General features: G+C 56.2%; 1 protein-coding gene across 1 annotated transcript; it reads left to right on the forward strand.

The window, feature by feature from the left end:
• Positions 1-1,498: 1,498 nt before the first annotated feature.
• SNX33 (sorting nexin 33) lies at positions 1,499-17,479 on the forward strand. The gene is made up of 2 exons (XM_003281814.4): positions 1,499-4,886; positions 12,185-17,479. The coding sequence occupies exons 1-2, from the start codon at positions 3,416-3,418 to the stop codon at positions 12,436-12,438; spliced, it is 1,725 nt and encodes a 574-aa protein (XP_003281862.2). The 5' UTR covers positions 1,499-3,415; the 3' UTR covers positions 12,439-17,479.
• Positions 17,480-17,768: the final 289 nt, after the last annotated feature.

Genomic DNA, 17,768 nt, shown 5'->3' on the forward strand with positions numbered 1-17,768 from the left:
TGCAACCTCTGCCTCCCGGGTTCAAGCAATTCTTCTACCTCAGCCTCCCGAGTAGCTGGGATTACAGGCATGCGCCATCACGCCCAGCTAATTTTTTGTATTTTTAGTAGAGATGGGGTTTCGCCATGTTGGCCAAGCTGGTCTCGAACTCCTGAGCTCAAGTGATCCACCTGCCTTGGCCTCCCAAAGTGCTGGGATTACAGGTGTGAGCCACCGCACCCGGCCCTGATGCTATTGTTAAACTCAGTTTGGAGAAAGGCTATGTGGGCAGAAGATAGATCACAGGGAAGGGGGGTCCTAAAAGCACATGGGGAAAACGTATATTCTGTCTTAGAGATGCTAGGACGAACTGTCTTTAGAATGAAGGCTGCCCCATGACAGGAAACAAGGTTTTAAGGTTACTTAACTGAGAGACTCGTCATACCTTTTCCCCTCTTGGGGGTTCCAGACTCACTGAGCTAACTTTCTGGTAACTGGGCTTCCCAAGGGGTAGCCCAAACTGCCTTGATCTATTGATGCAGAAATTGAGTTCTGCTTGACAGTTTTATTTCTCTGTGCAAATTAATACCTAGCCTTCTGGGGTTTGTACATAGGTCTTTATTCTGGTCAAATGCCAGACCTGCAAAGGGAGTCGGATCCACTCACTGAACCAGTGAAACTGGGTTTTGGAGCCAGAGGTCTGGGAACCATGTCCCTCAAAACAGCCAAAGGTATCCATCTTTAGCAGAACTACCTTGTACCAGTTAATCTGCAGTAAGTGAGTAGGGAGAGAATGAAGGGAAGATCTAGCTAGACAGGGTAGACAAGACTCTAGGATACAGCCAGGAAAGGGAGTCCTCCTGAAGCCTTTGCCTCATCTTAGGCACCTCCTCCTTCAGGAAGCTTTCCTTGATCCTTGCTCTACCTAGGCTGGGGTAGGTACCCTCATGTGCACTTTTCATGGCACTAACTAGTCACTCTGGGCAGGGAGCATTTGTCTACTTGTCACAACACATCTGAGCTTTCGGAAAATAAGGATAATGTCTTATTTGTCTTTGTAGCTCAAGGGCCTGGTGCAGAGTAGGTACTCAGTTAAAGTTTCTTGAGTGCATGACTTGGCTGAATGAATGACTGAGACAGAATGGATTGATTAAAGACAAGAGAGGGTGGACTGTAAGCCCCCCAGGATAGGAACCCCGACTGCCTTGTGGTGTACTCCCCAGTGCCCAGCACACTGCCTAGCAGTCAATGCCCAAAGTGTTCCAGATATGCTGACCGAGGGTCAGATCCCACTTGCCTCTTCTCGAAGATTCTCTACCTGACCACTTCTCTCCTTGCTGCCGCTGGCTAGGACAGAACATCCAGTCCCCGCTGCCGTACTAAGCAACACGGAACCGGGTGGCACCAAGACTTGTTCCCTGTCGCTGCAGATGTAGGGTAGTGTCTTTCCCTCCTTCCAAGCTAGTCGCCCAGGGCAGGGTCGCCCTGTCTGGCTAGGGTGCTGCACCCGCAGCTCTCGGTATCTTAGGTCAGACGCCCGGAACGCGCAGGCCGTTTCTGCTCCTCCGGAAAACAATCTCTGAGCTGCGCCACGACCCGTCCCTGCGGAGCAGGAGTGGGGAATGGGAAGGTGGGAAGGCGAGTCCGCGACTCTGCTCCCCAACCCCAGCTGGCGTGGCTTTCCACGCATCCCCCCTCCGATCTCCCGATGCTGGCTCTGGCGCGGTGCTCCTTGCAGCCCCACGCTTTGCAAACTTTCGGAGTTTTACTCCATTTGCGTCACGGAAAAGGCAGGAGGATGACGGAGTCCAGGAAGCTAGGCAGCGGCAGCTGGCAAGCTCCTCCGCCGGGCGTTCCAACCACGGGGGCGTGAGGTGTCTCCCGGCGAGGGCGGACAGGCGGAGGGAGAGGAGGGGAGGTGGCGGTCCCAGGGACCAGCCCCGGAGGCTCTCGAGCCCCCTCGTTCCCGGGTCGTTTCCTCCCTCTCGCCTCCCGGACTGAGCGCCAGCGAGCGAGGGCGCTGGCCCGCTGGGAAGCCGCGCGGAGGAGTAGGCGGGGGCTCGGCTGCAGCGCCCCGGGCCCGCGGGAGGGCGGAGCTGGCCGTCCCAGCCCCGCCGGGACGCACGGAAGTGCAGCGGAGTTTGCCTGATTCTCCAGCCTGCTTCCCCCTCCCTCCTCCCTCTCCCCACCCCTCACCTCCCCTTTGGCGATCCCCTCTTTCCTCAGGACGCCACCTCCCGGAATCGCCTTTTTGTTTTGGAGCTGCCTTCTCGCTGGCGGAACGGAGGGTCTGCGAGCGCCGGAGAAGGCAGGTTGGGGGCGCAGACCGCCACCCACTGGCCGGGCGCCGCAGGGCGGAGAGGAGGACGGACGGACAGACGGCTGGCCGCGCCATCTGCTCGCCGGAGCTCACTCTCCAAACTCCAAACTGTTGAGTGTGTGCGTGCACGCGAGGGTGGTGATCGGGGGTCGTAAGTCCCGGGTGAGGAACCGGTTTCTGCTGGGGTTACCTTTGGACGGGGTTCCTGGGATTCGGAGCAGGGTCAGCGTCAGGCTCAGAAACTGCTGAGGAATTAGACAAACAAAAGAGACCACTCAGCGAGTGGACAGAAGTCACCCGACAGCCTCATCGCGCCCCCTCCTTCCTCCGGGGTTGGGGCTGGCCACTTCTGGGGCGGGGAGAGGGCGCCCGAGCCGGCGGGGGCTCCGGCTGCGCAGCCGGGGTCGAAGAGTTGGCGGCCTGTTGTGTAAGCCTCAGTCCTTGTTTTCCCGGCCTGGCTCGTTGTGAAGCCGGACACATCCACCCTTGGACTCGATTCAGGCGGCTGCTGCTTTTCTCCTTGCCCCTCTTGGATTTTCCGGATTTTTGAAAACCCAGTGGCCCAGGAGCAAGAGGAGGAAGGAGGAAGGGGCAGATCTGCAGAGGAATGTGAGAGCCTCCCAAAGCGACAGCCGCCAAAAGAATCTGGGAGCCAGAGGGACAGCCGAGCCCTGCCCGGGTTTCTGGAATGGTGGTTTCAGAGTGAGTCTCTTCTATTTTAGAACGTTGTTCCAGTGGAAAGCGTCGAATTTTTCCCCTCGCAGGGCAGATTTCTCCAGGTCACTTGACTTTTCTTCTGGGAGTAGGCATTAGGAGAGACTCCCCTCTAACCCCCCAGAGGCTGCTAAGGGAGGAGGAGACTGTGGACATGAGCCCTCCCTGCTCACAAGCATATGCCCGGAGACCTGATAGGGCAGTTTCTGGGCCATGGACATTGCTTTGAAGAGCGAGAGACTAGACAGCATCTGTGGGTGCTGAGACCTCACCTTAGGACCTGAGAGTTTGAACTGTGTAAGCGCCATTCAGCTGCGAGTGCATTCTTGGACTCTCTTGTAGGCATCCCTGGTCTGGGCAGGACCCTCTCCTTCCCATCTTTCTGTACCACCCAGCCCAGCTATGGCACTGAAAGGCCGAGCCCTGTATGACTTTCACAGTGAGAACAAGGAGGAAATCAGCATCCAGCAGGATGAGGACCTGGTCATCTTTAGCGAGACCTCACTGGATGGCTGGCTGCAGGGCCAGAACAGCCGTGGCGAGACAGGGCTCTTTCCTGCCTCTTATGTGGAGATCGTCCGTTCTGGCATCAGCACCAACCATGCTGACTACTCCAGCAGCCCTGCAGGTTCTCCAGGGGCCCAGGTGAGCTTGTACAACAGCCCCAGTGTGGCCAGCCCAGCCAGGAGTGGTGGGGGCAGTGGCTTCCTCTCAAATCAGGGTAGCTTTGAGGAGGATGATGATGATGACTGGGATGACTGGGATGACGGATGCACAGTGGTGGAGGAGCCACGGGCTGGTGGGCTGGGCACCAACGGGCACCCTCCCCTCAACCTCTCCTACCCTGGTGCCTACCCCAGCCAGCACATGGCCTTCCGGCCCAAGCCACCACTGGAGCGGCAGGACAGCCTGGCATCTGCCAAGCGAGGCAGTGTGGTGGGCCGTAACCTCAACCGTTTCTCATGCTTTGTGCGTTCTGGAGTGGAGGCCTTCATCCTGGGTGATGTGCCCATGATGGCCAAGATCGCTGAGACATACTCCATTGAAATGGGCCCTCGTGGCCCCCAGTGGAAGGCCAACCCCCACCCATTTGCCTGCTCTGTGGAGGACCCCACAAAACAGACCAAGTTCAAGGGCATCAAAAGCTACATCTCCTACAAGCTCACACCCACCCATGCTGCCTCACCCGTCTACCGGCGCTACAAACACTTTGACTGGCTCTATAACCGCCTGCTACACAAGTTCACTGTCATCTCGGTGCCCCACCTGCCTGAGAAGCAGGCCACTGGCCGCTTCGAGGAGGACTTCATTGAAAAGCGGAAGCGGAGACTCATCCTCTGGATGGACCACATGACCAGCCACCCTGTGCTCTCCCAGTATGAAGGCTTCCAGCATTTTCTCAGCTGCCTGGATGACAAGCAGTGGAAGATGGGCAAACGCCGGGCGGAGAAGGATGAGATGGTGGGTGCCAGCTTCCTGCTCACCTTCCAGATCCCCACCGAGCACCAGGACCTGCAGGACGTGGAAGATCGCGTGGACACTTTCAAGGCCTTCAGTAAGAAGATGGACGACAGCGTCCTGCAGCTCAGCACTGTGGCGTCAGAGCTGGTGCGTAAACACGTGGGGGGCTTCCGCAAGGAATTCCAGAAGCTGGGCAGTGCCTTCCAGGCCATCAGTCATTCCTTCCAGATGGATCCCCCCTTTTGCTCTGAGGCCCTCAACAGTGCCATTTCTCACACGGGCCGTACCTATGAAGCCATCGGGGAGATGTTTGCTGAGCAACCCAAGAATGACCTCTTCCAGATGCTGGACACACTGTCTCTCTACCAAGGCCTGCTCTCCAACTTCCCTGACATCATCCACCTACAAAAAGGTAAGGCCCAGTGCAGGCAGGAAACTCATCCTGAGTCTGGCTCTCTGCTGGGCCCTGGGGAGATGGGGATGGCCTGGATAGAATGGAGCAACTTGTCTTTATTTCTCTGTCTCAATCATTCATTTAACAAATATGTTGGGCTGGGCACGGTGGCTCACGCTTTTAATCTCAGCACTTTGGGATGTTGAAGTAGGAGGATCACTTGGGCCCAGGAGGTTGAGGCTACAGTGAGCCCGATTGTGCCACTGCACTCCAGCCTGGGTGACAGAGTGAGACCCTGTCTCTAAAACAAACAAACAAACAAACAAATGTGTTGAATATCAACTCTGTCTGTGGCAAATGTGCTTCTAGGTGCAGGGATATTGTTGTGCACAGGCCTGGTCTCTGTCCTCATGGAGCTTGATATTTACCTTCTTGTCAGTTCATTCATTTTCTCTGTTTGCATCTCGTTTACCCATCATGCATGGTGTCATGCTGGGTTCTGAGAACACATAGATGACCAGGCCCCAGGCCTTGCCCTTGAGGAGCCGGTAGGCCCTTGGGAGACACAGACCCAACCCAGATAACAAGAGCTCAGAGTGGGGGTCTGTCTTCTGCCCCTTGCAAGTTCACCTTCCCACCTTTGCAGCTTTGGAAGCTACTCTCACCACTGTGTATTCTCTCTATGAGCGTCTTGTCTGTGTGCAGGAAGATCCCTGTCCCCATTTTGCAGATGAAGGAGCTAGTGTCCACAGAAGAGTGGTTGCACAGCCTGTGGCCCGGCCGGGACTGTCCCCTCCTCCTGCCACCTCCCCAAGGACACGTCCATATTGGCCACTTCCCAAGCCTAGCCATGTTTTCAGTTCTCATGAACCCCTCTGTGGGGGAGGGACAGGATGGGCCTCTGCCTGTCACCGCTGGGGCTGTCAAGGAACTGCCGGGGAAATGATTCATCCTGGCTCACACAGGGGCACCCTGGCTGGGCCAGGGGTGCGGAATCAGGGGTCTAGGGCACTGCCCACATGGCCTATCCAACTCGTGCTTCCCAAGCCTGGCTTCTCTTCTTGCCTGAGGAGAGAGCCAGTGGCTGCCCCAGAATGTGCCTGAGTCCTGGGCATAGCTGGGAGGGCAGATGTCAGGAGAGAGGTGTGATCCTCCCTGGGGCTGCTTGGTAACTCGTCTGCAGGGCGTGGAGCTGGCTCCCTGGCCCCTGGGCCCTGAGGTCAGGCCTGGCTTGGTGGGGAGTTTGACTCTGGGTGGAGCCAGGAGGCAGACCTCTGGACTGAGCATGGGGAACAGGAAACATGTCACCCACCACCACCAGGGAGGGCCTGGGGTAAGCTGGCCTTGCTTTCCTTTACCAAGAGGTTGACTTCTATAACTTCGCCAGCTCCCAGCCTCCTTTCTCCCCTCACTATATCTTCTTCCTCTTCCTTTCTTTGTTTTTTCTTTTTTTTTTCTCATCTCTACATTTCTTCCTCCTCCTCTGAACTCCAGGAAACACAAACCTGAGTGCTAGTCTTGGCTCTGCCCCTAGATTGCTGTGTGTCCCTGGGGAGTGCCTTTGCCCCTCTGGGCCTTAGTTTCCTGATCTGTAAAACAAGAGAATGGGGTCCCAGTGAGCCGTCAGGCCTTCAAGGGAGTGGGTGGGAAGGGACTCCTGGGGAGGGTCTGGCTCAGAAGCAGAATGACACCTTAGCTCTGGCTCTGAGCACTGGGGCAGGAGTAGGGCAGGGGAGGTGGCCAGGCCTGCTGGGGGCCCACTGGGGCAGGTGTCTCCCTGAGCAGAAGTGGGAAGGCTGGTTCAACCAGCTCCTTAGATGGCTTGTTCCTGTGCAGGCAGCAGGAGGGGGAACGCAATGATTAAACAGATGCTCCCATGCAGTGGCTGGGGACCCCCCACCCGGATCAGAGCTGAGGGCATTAGGGCAGCCCCACACCCAGGAAGGACACCAGGGCCTCCCAGGCTGTGGGGGAAGCCAGACCAGCCTTTCTGACCCTGGGCAGAGAGACAGAGCTGAGATAGGCCATTTCTGAGTTTCTACTTGAGGTGTTTCTAAGAGTCAAAGGCCACTGTCCTCTGTGCTGATACATTTGACCTGAAGCAGAGGCCAGCCCACCGCCTTCTCTCCCCGGGAGGACCCCTCCCAATGGGCCAAGCCCTCTCTGGCTTACTCTAAGTTCTGGGCTCTGCACTGCTCCTCCCAGGCCTGTGGTGTGGGGCAAGTTAGGGAGGGGGTACTGAGACAGAAATAGACAGGCTTTGGGGACCACAGCCCAATGGGAGTGATAAGGAGGGGGTCCTATGCTGGCCTTAGGGGTGGAGCCCTTCTCAAAAAAAAGAGAAGAACAGTTGGGTCCTGGGCCCCCAGGATTCCGTCCAGCCTGTCTGGACATCTCAGTGGGTGATGAGTGTGGGAGGAAGGACAGTGGAGGCCTAGGTGGGAGTCAGGAGACCAGGATTTGGACAAACTTTGCATCTGACATGACTTTGGGAGAGATTTCTCCGCTCAGTCTCTAGGTGAGTAAAATGGGACCCGAGGGTCTTCATTTCCTTAGGAGGGCTCCATGTTATGTGAAACTTACATTAAACAAATTTGTATGCTTTTCAAAAAAATAATAAAATGAAATAAAATGGGACATAAACCCTGGCTGGAGCTGAGAGGAGCCTGGTCTTCCCACGGGCCTAGTCCCTGTAGCCCAATCCAGGGGTCTCCTAAGAGAAGGGTAACCATATAATTAACCACGGCAGTTTGGGGCATAAAAGGGGGCCCTAGCAATAGTGATCCCTGGACAGCAAGGGGAAAGCGACTGTCCAGGGCAAGCTGGGACGTATGGCCCCCCAGCTTGAGAGCCAGCAAGCTGGACCTTAGGGGCTGGTCCTAAGGCTCATGACAGGTCAGGAGGGCGATGTGGTCACCTCCGTTTTACAGATGAGGTGCAGCAATGCAGATGAGCCTCAGAGCAGGAGCTGGAGCCCAGTGTGTCTGGCTCCGCAGCCCAGACTGTTTCCACTGTGCCCCCCCAGATGGGGGAGGGGATCCCCAGGGATGAAAAGTTGAGCCAGAAGGGGAAAGAGGAGAGAGGAAGGCTTGGGTGCTCCTTCACTGGTCCCGTGGGCTAGAGATAGGCCCAGGACCACAGAGCTTCCATGGAGGGGCCACAGGGACAGCGTGGCCAAGGCAAGTTCTTGCCTCGGGGACAGGTGGGTTCAGCCTCTGGGTTCTGAGCCATCATCGAGCCTCCCCTCTACCGCTCATCCTGTAATCTCAGCACTTTGGGAGGCCGAAGTGGGTGGATCACAGGAGTTCGAGACCAGCCTGGCTAACATAGTGAAACCCTGTCTCTACCAAAAATACAAAAAAATAGCCAGGCATGGTGGCGGGTGCCTGTAATCCCAGCTACTTGGGAGGCTGAGGCAGGAGAATTGCTTGAACCCAGGAGGCGGAGGTTGCAGTGAGCCGAGATCAAGCCACTGCACTCCAGCCTGGGCAACAGAACAAGACTCCATCGGCCGGGCCCGGTGGCTCAAGCCTGTAATCCCAGCACTTCGGGAGGCCGAGGCGGGCGGATCACGAGGTCAGGAGATCGAGACCACGGTGAAACCCCGTCTCTACTAAAAATACAAAAAATTAGCCGGGTGTGTTGGCGGGCGCCTGTAGTCCCAGCTACTCGGGAGGCTGAGGCAGGAGAATGGCGTGAACCCGGGAGGCGGAGCTTGCAGTGAGCCGAGATCGCGCCACTGCACTCCAGCCTGGGGCACACAGCAAGACTCCGTCTCAAAAAAAAAAAAAAAAAACAAAAACAAAAACAAAAAGAACAAGACTCCATCTCAAAAAAAAAAAAAAAAAAGAAAAAGAAAAGAAAGAAAAGCAAAGCAGTTTTCAAGCCATAACATCTTGCATCTGGAGCTCCTATTCTATCTCAGATGCGCTCCTTTGTACTGTGTACATATTAGTCAGTTAAGCCTCAACTATACTAGAGGGCAGGTACTATTTTTTTTTTTTTTTTGAGACGGAGTCTTGCTCTGTCCCCCAGGCTGGAGTGCAGTGGCACGATCTTGGCTCACTGCAAGCTCCGCCTCCCGGGTTCACGCCATTCTCCTGCCTCAGCCTCCTGAGTAGCTGGGACTACAGGTGCCCGCTACCACGCCCGGCTAATTTTTTGTATTTTTAGTAGAGACGGGGTTTCACCGTGTTAGCCAGGATGGTCTCCATCTCCTGACCTCGTAATCCGCCCGCCTCGGCCTCCCAAAGTGCTGGGATTACAGGCTTGAGCCACCGCGCCCGGCCTAGGGCAGGTACTATTATTATCCCATTTTACAGATGTGGAAACTCTTAAAGCACTATACCATGTGAGAGGTTGTCAACAGCATCACATCTAGTGCAACCTGTCCCACTGGGCAGTGGGGAGACCTGGAGCCCAGGCAAGAGCAGTGGCTTGCTGGAGAGGACACAGCTAGGACTAGGACTCAGACCTCCTGCTCCCTCCTGCCCCCAACCTGGGGTGGATGTTAACTGTCTCCAAGAGGCAGGGGCAAGATGGATTGAGGTAGGAGCTTAAGGAATATCCCTGGGACTCTGCAGCTGGTGGGCTCCAATGCTCCTTTCTGCATTTTTGGGACCCAGCCTGTAAGAGGAGTGCTGAGGCTGGGCGCGGTGGCTCACGCTTGTAATCCCAGCACTTTGGGAGGCCGAGGCGGGCGGATCACGAGGTCAGGAGATCGAGACCATGGTGAAACCCCGTCTCTACTAAAAATACAAAAAATTAGCCGGGCGTGGTGGCGGGCGCCTGTAGTCCCAGCTACTCGGAGAGGCTGAGGCAGGAGAATGGCGTGAACCCGGGAGGCGGGGCTTGCAGTGAGCCGAGATTGCGCCACTGCACTCCAGCCTGGGTGACAGAGCGAGACTCCGTCTCAAAAAAAAAAAAAAGAGGAGTGCTGAGGCAGGAGGTCCCCCTGGGTCCTCAGCTCTCAGGTTAAGTCTTAAGTAGAACGTAGAGGGGATGCTGGATAGGCCTGAGCCCTGACTCCCAGCCTGTGGGGTGGGGTGCATTAGCATTAGCTGGTCCTGGCCCCAGAGCTGAGTCACAGGGTGGAGGGGTAACGGAGAACAGGGTGGGGCCTCTGTTTCCCCCTGACCTCTGCAGCCTTTGCTCCCCATCCCTGGCCTCCTGCCTGTCTGTGGATACCTAACCATTGCAATGGGTTCATTCTTACCCTTTGGGCTCCTCATCAGCAAAAGAGGCCTTTCCTTCCTCCAAGGCCATGAACAGGAAAAGTCTATAGATGCACTTCCACTGTGCCAACTTTCTCAGGCAGGTGGAATCCAGGCTAGTTCAGTATCTCCCCTTTATCTGGGTTCCTTCTGCGGAAGTTTAACTCCAGTTTCTTCACCCTGCTGTTTTCTACCTTTCTTCTTACGGTTCTTCCTGCTCCTTGGGACCTTCTTGAATCCCTGTGTCCAATGTCTGGGGGCCCCACACATATGACTGAAGGACCTGGCATGGGCTCCCTGCAACAGAAATGGTGTCCAACCCCCAGCTGTGGAGGACCAGGCAGGAAAGAGGCTGGGAGTCCTGGGCAAGTTCCTGCCCCTCAGGGCCTTGGCCTCCTCTGTACAGTAGTAGGGTGGAGGTGGAATCGAGGGTTGGACACCTGATCTTTTGGGCCTTTCCAGCTCTGAAGTCTCTTACTGGGTCCTATCCTGGGCCTTGGGGTGATCCCCCTTCTGCTGCCCAGGGCTGGGCTGTTGAGATGGTGCAGGAGGTGGTCCAGGGAAGGTGGCAGAAGGACTGAGTAGGCTGGGAGCTGGGGACTGCAGATTTCTTTTGGGCGCTGTGTGAGCAGCCCTGGAGACTCTCTGAACTTGAGTCTGTTTGCCTGAAATGGTACTATTAGCCGATTAGCCATGCACTTGTCAACTAACATGGATGTTGCCCCTTCTAAAGGCATCCAGAGTTATTCCCAGCATGTAGAGCCCTGGGCCTGATATACAGTAAGTGCTCAATGAATGCATTTAGAATGCACTGGACAATTTGAGCCAGGGAGTGAAGAGAATATCATCTAGACGGCCCTCAAGAGCCCTCCTTAAAGGAGAAGTGGGAAAGCATGGATATTGAGCATGCTATCTGTGTGTAGTGGGTGCGTTTGAAGTGCTCAGGGGTTGCTGTCCTCTATGCCAACCCTTCCCCGCTCCTAATCTTCTTTGTATGGTGGATTCTCTGTAGCCCTTGGCGACTGAGTGCCAGGCACAGGCAAACTTCCTTCTCTTCCCAGCAACTGTCCCTACTGGCTTAAAGGCAGAATTAGTCAAGTCTCTTTTAATTCAGAACTGAAATTCATTCACCAACTGCTTGTTCATTCATTCAGATTCTTCTAAATTGGGTCCTCTGCCCAGGTTCATCTCCATCCCCCATCTGTCACCTGGTTATTACACAACCTCCTGGAGTTCCCTGGGGGCTGGGATGAGGAGGGAACAGGGCGTGCATGTCTGGGAGATACACCAGGTGGCCTTTGAAGAGTTGTTTTAGAATCAGCAGTGTGATGGGGGTAGGGGTGGGGAGCCAGGGCACAGGTGACATGGGGGAGGCATTCTGTCAGGGGAACTGGGAGAGGCTCCAGTGTAGAAGTGGCACCTGATCGGGGCCATGAATTATGAATAGGAATCCGGGGGCAGAGGTAGGAAGGTAGGAAAGAGCCAGGTGAGTTTGATGAACATGGGGGTCAGTGTGGAATGCGTGCAGGGGCCAACTACCAGAGGTGAGGGCCCCCCAGGCCAGGCAGATTGGTGTGGACCGTGATCTGTAAGTAGTGGAGAGCCAGGAAAGGTGCCCAGCTTGGGAGACCTCTTTAGATGCTGCAGAGAACCTGTCAGAGGCTGGGGCAGAGGGCAGGGAGACGTGGGGGGGCTGTTGTAGCAGTCCAGTGAGGGACAGGGTTGAATCAGTTCAGCAGGCCTATATCAGGATCTGCTGTGGGCCAGGCCTTGTTCTGGGTACCAGGGACACAAAGAGGTTGAGGACAGGCTCTATCCTCATTGAATTCATAGTCCATCAAGCAGGGCTGTGACTGGTCACATGTGGGCTACTGGTGGTGCTGCAAATTTGGAGGGAAGATGATGTGCTTGGTTTAGGAGGTGCTGAGGGTGAGGGCCTGGGTAACGTCCTGGCAAGAGACACCCAGGTGGCTGGAATGTGGGTCTGGGGCTCAGGAGTGAGGTCTGAGTTGAGCTGATGAGGGTGCTGTCTGCCCTCAAGGGTACAGGGAGCACGTGGAGATCAGAGCCCTCACATGCTGTCCTCTGCTCTGCCTATGTCAGGCGCCTTCGCCAAGGTGAAGGAGAGCCAACGCATGAGTGACGAGGGCCGCATGGCGCAGGACGAGGCAGATGGCATTCGCAGGCGCTGCCGCGTGGTGGGTTTCGCCCTGCAGGCCGAGATGAACCACTTCCATCAGCGCCGTGAGCTCGACTTCAAGCACATGATGCAGAACTACCTGCGCCAGCAGATCCTCTTCTACCAGCGGGTGGGCCAGCAGCTGGAGAAGACCCTGCGCATGTATGACAACCTCTGACCGTGTGTGCCTGGGCCCCCTCCTTCCCCTGGGCCTGGTCACTGCAGTGTACCCCACTTTCCCGACCTCCCTATACCAGCAGTGGCTGGGGGAGGGGTCAGCGGTGGCGGAGATAAGTGGCCTGTCCTGCCTCCTGGGAGAAGGAGCTTTCAAGGAGTCATGGGTACCCCTGGGAAATTCCCCACTCCTTAGAAGTGGGGCACAGCAGGGGTGAGAATGGAGTCAGGAGCCCTCGAGGCCAAGGCCTGGGCTGCCGGTTAGTCAGTGAAGGTCAGGCCAGGGTCTCAGCCTCCCCTAGAGCCTATTTTGCTTGCTCACCTGGCCACTGCTGCCTTATCCATTCAGCAGACACCGAGGCCTGCTGCACCCCTGGGTCGGATGCTGGGCACCCAGGGCTGTGACATGCCTGCTCTTCAGGAGTCCTCAGTGAAGGTCGGGGTCAGACACAGACAGAGTCAATGCAATATGACTGATGGTTAAGTGAGGGATTTCTGGAAGCTCATAGAAGGGACCATAGCATTCCACTGGTCAGGGAAGACTCCATAGAGTAGGCAACATTCGGACAGTGTTTTGAAGAATGACAAGGACCTGCCAGACAGTACCTGGGGGAGAAGGACTTTCAGGGGAGAGGAACAGCATGGGCAAAGTTAGGGAGGCATGCAAACATCTCCCTCTTCTCTCCCTTACTTTCCAAGCAAGTTAGGTGCGCTTTCCATGGGGATTCTGGCCTGTGTGGTAGGAAGGGATCTCCCTTGCTCCCATGTTGCTGGCTGTCCGTACATCACCCTGTCCCCTGCAGGAGGGGGCCACAGGCCATCTCCCTCCTGTAGGCCTCTGACTCCCCTCCACTTTTGGGCCCTCAGCTTATCTCGGGTAGGGGACCATTGCAGCATCCTCCCCTCCTCGGGCTCAAGGTGCTGAGGTATAAGCCCTGGGCCCCAGATCCCTGGTGACACCTTCCTGGAGAAGACTCTCAAAAGCGACTGTATATTTGAGTTCACCAGCAATAACTCTGCACACTCGAAGCAGGTCCAAACCCAGGATCCCGGGGTACTTGGGCTCCGTGGCACTGTCTTTCCCAGATCCTTCCTGTTGCACAATGGGAAACCTAAGAGGAAAAAGACAGGGGCCTGCCTGCCCACCCATGCAAGGGATTCCATGCCCACCCGCCCTCTGCCTGCCTCGCTGGAATGTGGGCCCCTGCTCCCAGTCAAGTTGTGCTGTCTCTGACCTATGTTTACATCCCCGAGGGGTTTCTGCCTCCTCCCCGCCCAGGTCAGGGTGTGGTCCAGCAGCTTGTTGTGGGGTGCTGACCTGTGTCACCACTGCCCTCCTTGCCCCCGGGGGGGGATCATGGTCTCCTCCTGGATGCTGCTGCTTGAATCTTTTTTCTTGATAAACCTTTTACAATTAAGATAACACAAGCATGACTTTTTCTGTTTAGATCCCAGAAAGGCGGAGGGCAGGAGAAGGATAGAGCCCTAATTGCTCCTGAGAGCCATTGGATGAGATTCTGAGGTCATGGTGGGCACAGATTTACCACAGAACCTCAAAAGTTCGGGGAAGGGCTGTGCTGGTGGAAGGTGCCAGTAGGCAGGAGGAGCTAGAGGCGGCTGTGGACCCCTGGGTGGATCCATCCCTCCCTAGAACGCACTCTTGTCTCTAAAACAGGTGGAGTGCTGCCCAGGGGACTGGCTGTACTGCCTTGTGATCTGGGGCTGAGGGTTGTATGAGGAAGGGACAGGACGCTGTGCCCTAGGACAATTTAATAGATGGTGGCTCCTCTCCCCAAGGGGCCATGCCCTGGCTTTGTCCTTGAAAAGCCCTAGTCCAGGGGAGGGAAGTGGGGGACTCTGAAGCTGTGTCTCTTCCTCAAGCCGTCCTGGGTACCCAGCCCTGCAGAGGCTCCCACATTGGAAACTGAAGAGGACGCTGGCTGTGCGCTTGGGGGTGCCCTGGTCAGGATGAGCGGACCTTGCTCTTGGATCTGTTCATCCACAGAGGAGAGGAGGGTACTGGTTGAGACTTGGCTCTCCTTTGGAGGCAATAGGGACTTGGTGGAGGGAGGGCTTCCAGGGTCAAGGCCGTCAGGGAAGGTTGGCTAGGCCAGGCACCAGGGAGCTTGTGCAGGAAGATGGAGAAGGGTCAGCAGGTGCGGTGGGGGAAGGGGCGGGCGGGACTCCCTGTTCAGGGCATAGCGTCCTCAGAGGAACTTCTGGAATGGGTCCCCCTGGCCCTTGGTCAACATTAGGTCAGATTTGGGACTTTCTGAGGAATTTTCCCCTCTCTCCACCCTGCCCCATTTTCTAACCCATCCGAGGAACTTCCTGCCCTTAACCTCTTCTCAGCTCTGCCCTCCATGTAGCCATCTGCAGAAGGGGCTCTGAGCAGTGGGGGCTGGGCCAGGCCGGGGCAGGGCTGGTGGGAACGCACCTCCTAACCCATGGTGCCTGGAAAGTCCCCTGCTCATGCTTCCTGCTCTGGGAACAGTGTTGTCCTCTGTGTGCCTTCCTTGAGAGGGGACCACCTCCTAGGCCTTCCATCCTCAGGGTGAGGCCGTCAGTCTGATACTTTTCTCAGGAGGGACTTGGATCTAGGAGAAGCATCAGGAAGTGGAGTCTTGGGATAACGCCAGGCCTGCTCCTGGTATCCTGAGGTCTCTGGGCTGGGACAGGTGTTTGTGTGGTAGGGAGGGAGGCTGTCCTGGCCCTCCTCTCCCTTTTCTTTCTGCCTCTATGGGGGTGGGGGTATTGGGGGAACTTGGGGCTGTTCTGGGGTAGCTAAGCCCCTTTCAGCAGGAGCTTGGGGGACCAGTGTTGGGGGCATCCTGGTGTTGGCAGATTCCTGCCTGGTCACATGCCAGGCAGATGTTCCCGACTCGGCTGGACCCAGCTGCCTCGTTTCCTCCCTTGCTTTGCTCTGAGGGGGTGGAAAACAAGGCTTCTCTTTCTGCCCTGGGCAGCTACCAACACCCGGGGTAGGGGATCCCCTGGTCACCAGTCTTGACCCAGTACAGGAAAAGGAATCCGCTTTGTGGCCACAAATGGGGGCTGGGGATGGAGGCGGACCTCAGATCCTGCACCTCGTCACCCGCTGGACACAGGAGGGCTATGAACCACTGTGCCATGGCTGCGCCACTGGCTGGAGCAGAGCCAGGCCTGGGAGAGGCAGGTGGCCCCATCGGCCCCTGCTCTGCACCACCCCTCCCAGATGACAGAGCCATATGTCTTCCACGTGTCTACACACTCACAGACTCACAGATGTAATCGCTCAGTCTCACAACAAGCACACAGTCACACACCTGCCCACAGGCACATAGGCCACAGAAGCATGCCTGTATGCTCACACAGTCATACTGCCACACGCTATTACACATTCACAGCCACATCCACACATGCCTTGCCATCCATTCAAAGCACCAGTGGCTACTTTGTCACACACAGCCACACCACAGTCCCATGCACATGGTCATAGCCTCAGACAGTGACACACACTCAGGCACACACCGCCACAAAGCCAAGCTTGCACAGAGCAAAGGTGTCACAAGCATCTCTGTGCCTGGACTGCACCTGCATGACCTCCCAGGGTCCCCACCTCATCAGAGATTAAGGAGAACTTTGCTTGGAAACACCACCCCTGGAGGGGGTGTCTCCAAGGAGGAGTAGAGCCAGTCACAAGCACCACGTGCAGGCACACAGCCTAAGAGGTCTAGGGATGCAATTGGGATGACTGGATACCACCAAGTTCAGCTCCTTATTGAACAGATGGGCACCTGAGGCCCAGGGAGCAGTGGTGGCTGGCCTTATCACCCAGCAGGGCAGGGGATACTCTGGGGCCAGAGCCTGGCTCTGGGCAGACTCTGTGTCCTGGCCCTGCCCTCCCCTGGGCCAATCCTCTGGGCCAGGCTGCCTCTGAAGGCCCCTGGCTGAACCGATCCAGCAGAGCTCCAGGCAGCTCCCATCTCAAGCTAGAGCTGAGCTGCAGTGGCCACGGGAGCTGGAGCCAGGATGCGGTGGGCAGGGCCTGGGCCTGGGCGGGAGGAACATTCCTGCACCATCTCCTCCCCAAGCATGTGAGGACCCGGCCCGCCCTGCCCGCCTGCCCGCTGACTCAGGCCTCCAGGAGCCAAGCCTGCTCAGCTCCCCCACCCACCCCAACCTGCTTCCCCACTAGTTCGGCTCTGGTTCCCGTCTCCACTGGCTGGGGCAGGAGAAGACGGTGAGCCCTGGCAGGAAGACCGTGGGGAAAAATCAAACCTCACCACCCCCAGACATATCTCAGAAGGGCTGATTGTGAAACCCAGCTCTGTTCAACATAGTTGAACACAAACTTTTTTTTCTTTTGGTTTTGTTTTGTTAGTCAAACCCCAGTGCAGTGCAGTCTGTTTAAGAAGTAGTGCTCACATAGCTGTGGCCTGGGTCTGCTCAGCAGCCCTGGTAGGCAGCATTTATTCCCTTTCACAACGAAGAGACTGAGACTTGGCCAGACGGAAGATGGGACCTGCCTGGGTTCACACAGGGAATCTCTGGCGGGGTTGGACTCGAACCCAGCTCCCTGCCATCACTCCTTAGAGTCACACTGATGAACCCATTTAGGGCCAAAGGAAGAAGGGGAGGCAGATTTCACCTCTAGAGGAGTGAAGGAATAGGAGGCTGGTGAACCCAGCGGCTGAAATGTGAAGGGTGAGAGGGTAGGGTGAGTCCCACCAGCCCTGAGGGATGAAGGGTCTGAAGATGGCACTGTGCGGTGACAGCTGCAGTGACTCAGGAGCTCCGTTTACAAAGGAACAAGAGTGAGGAACATAACTTAATTTTTTTTTTATATCTGACCTGAATTTCTCTTTTCCTCCCCCATTCCCCACATGGTAGAAGTGTAATCTCAAATCAATTTGGGGACCCCTTCTTTCCCCAGGGATGTGTGGAACTTTTGGGGATGGCACATTTGAAGACCTTAGGGAGCTTTGCATTTTAAAGGCTGAATCCCACACTCTTATCATACATATTAATATTTACCTGCATTCCACATTAAAGGGTTCAGTTTATGACTTGTGTCCTGTCTTGTAGATACTTAATTAAACTGTATTAATTTTGATTTGGCCCCTTTCTGATGGTGCTCTGCTCTCTTCCCTCCTCCCCGCCCTGCCCACCCAGTGGCACACATTGTTACGGGTTGCTTCTTGCAGAACTCCTGGACCCGGATGCTGCCATCGGGCCTGTGGTGCCCGCCATGGTCCTGGTCAGCGTTGGGCCCTCCTATCATCTTGCCCTGTCTCTTGCCTTTCTCCTGCATGCTCCCTTGATGCTCATCCTGAGGCTCTGTGTGTCTGGCTC

The sequence above is a fragment of the Nomascus leucogenys genome, chromosome 6 (genome assembly GCF_006542625.1).
Source record: "Nomascus leucogenys isolate Asia chromosome 6, Asia_NLE_v1, whole genome shotgun sequence".
Classification (NCBI taxonomy): domain Eukaryota; kingdom Metazoa; phylum Chordata; class Mammalia; order Primates; family Hylobatidae; genus Nomascus; species Nomascus leucogenys.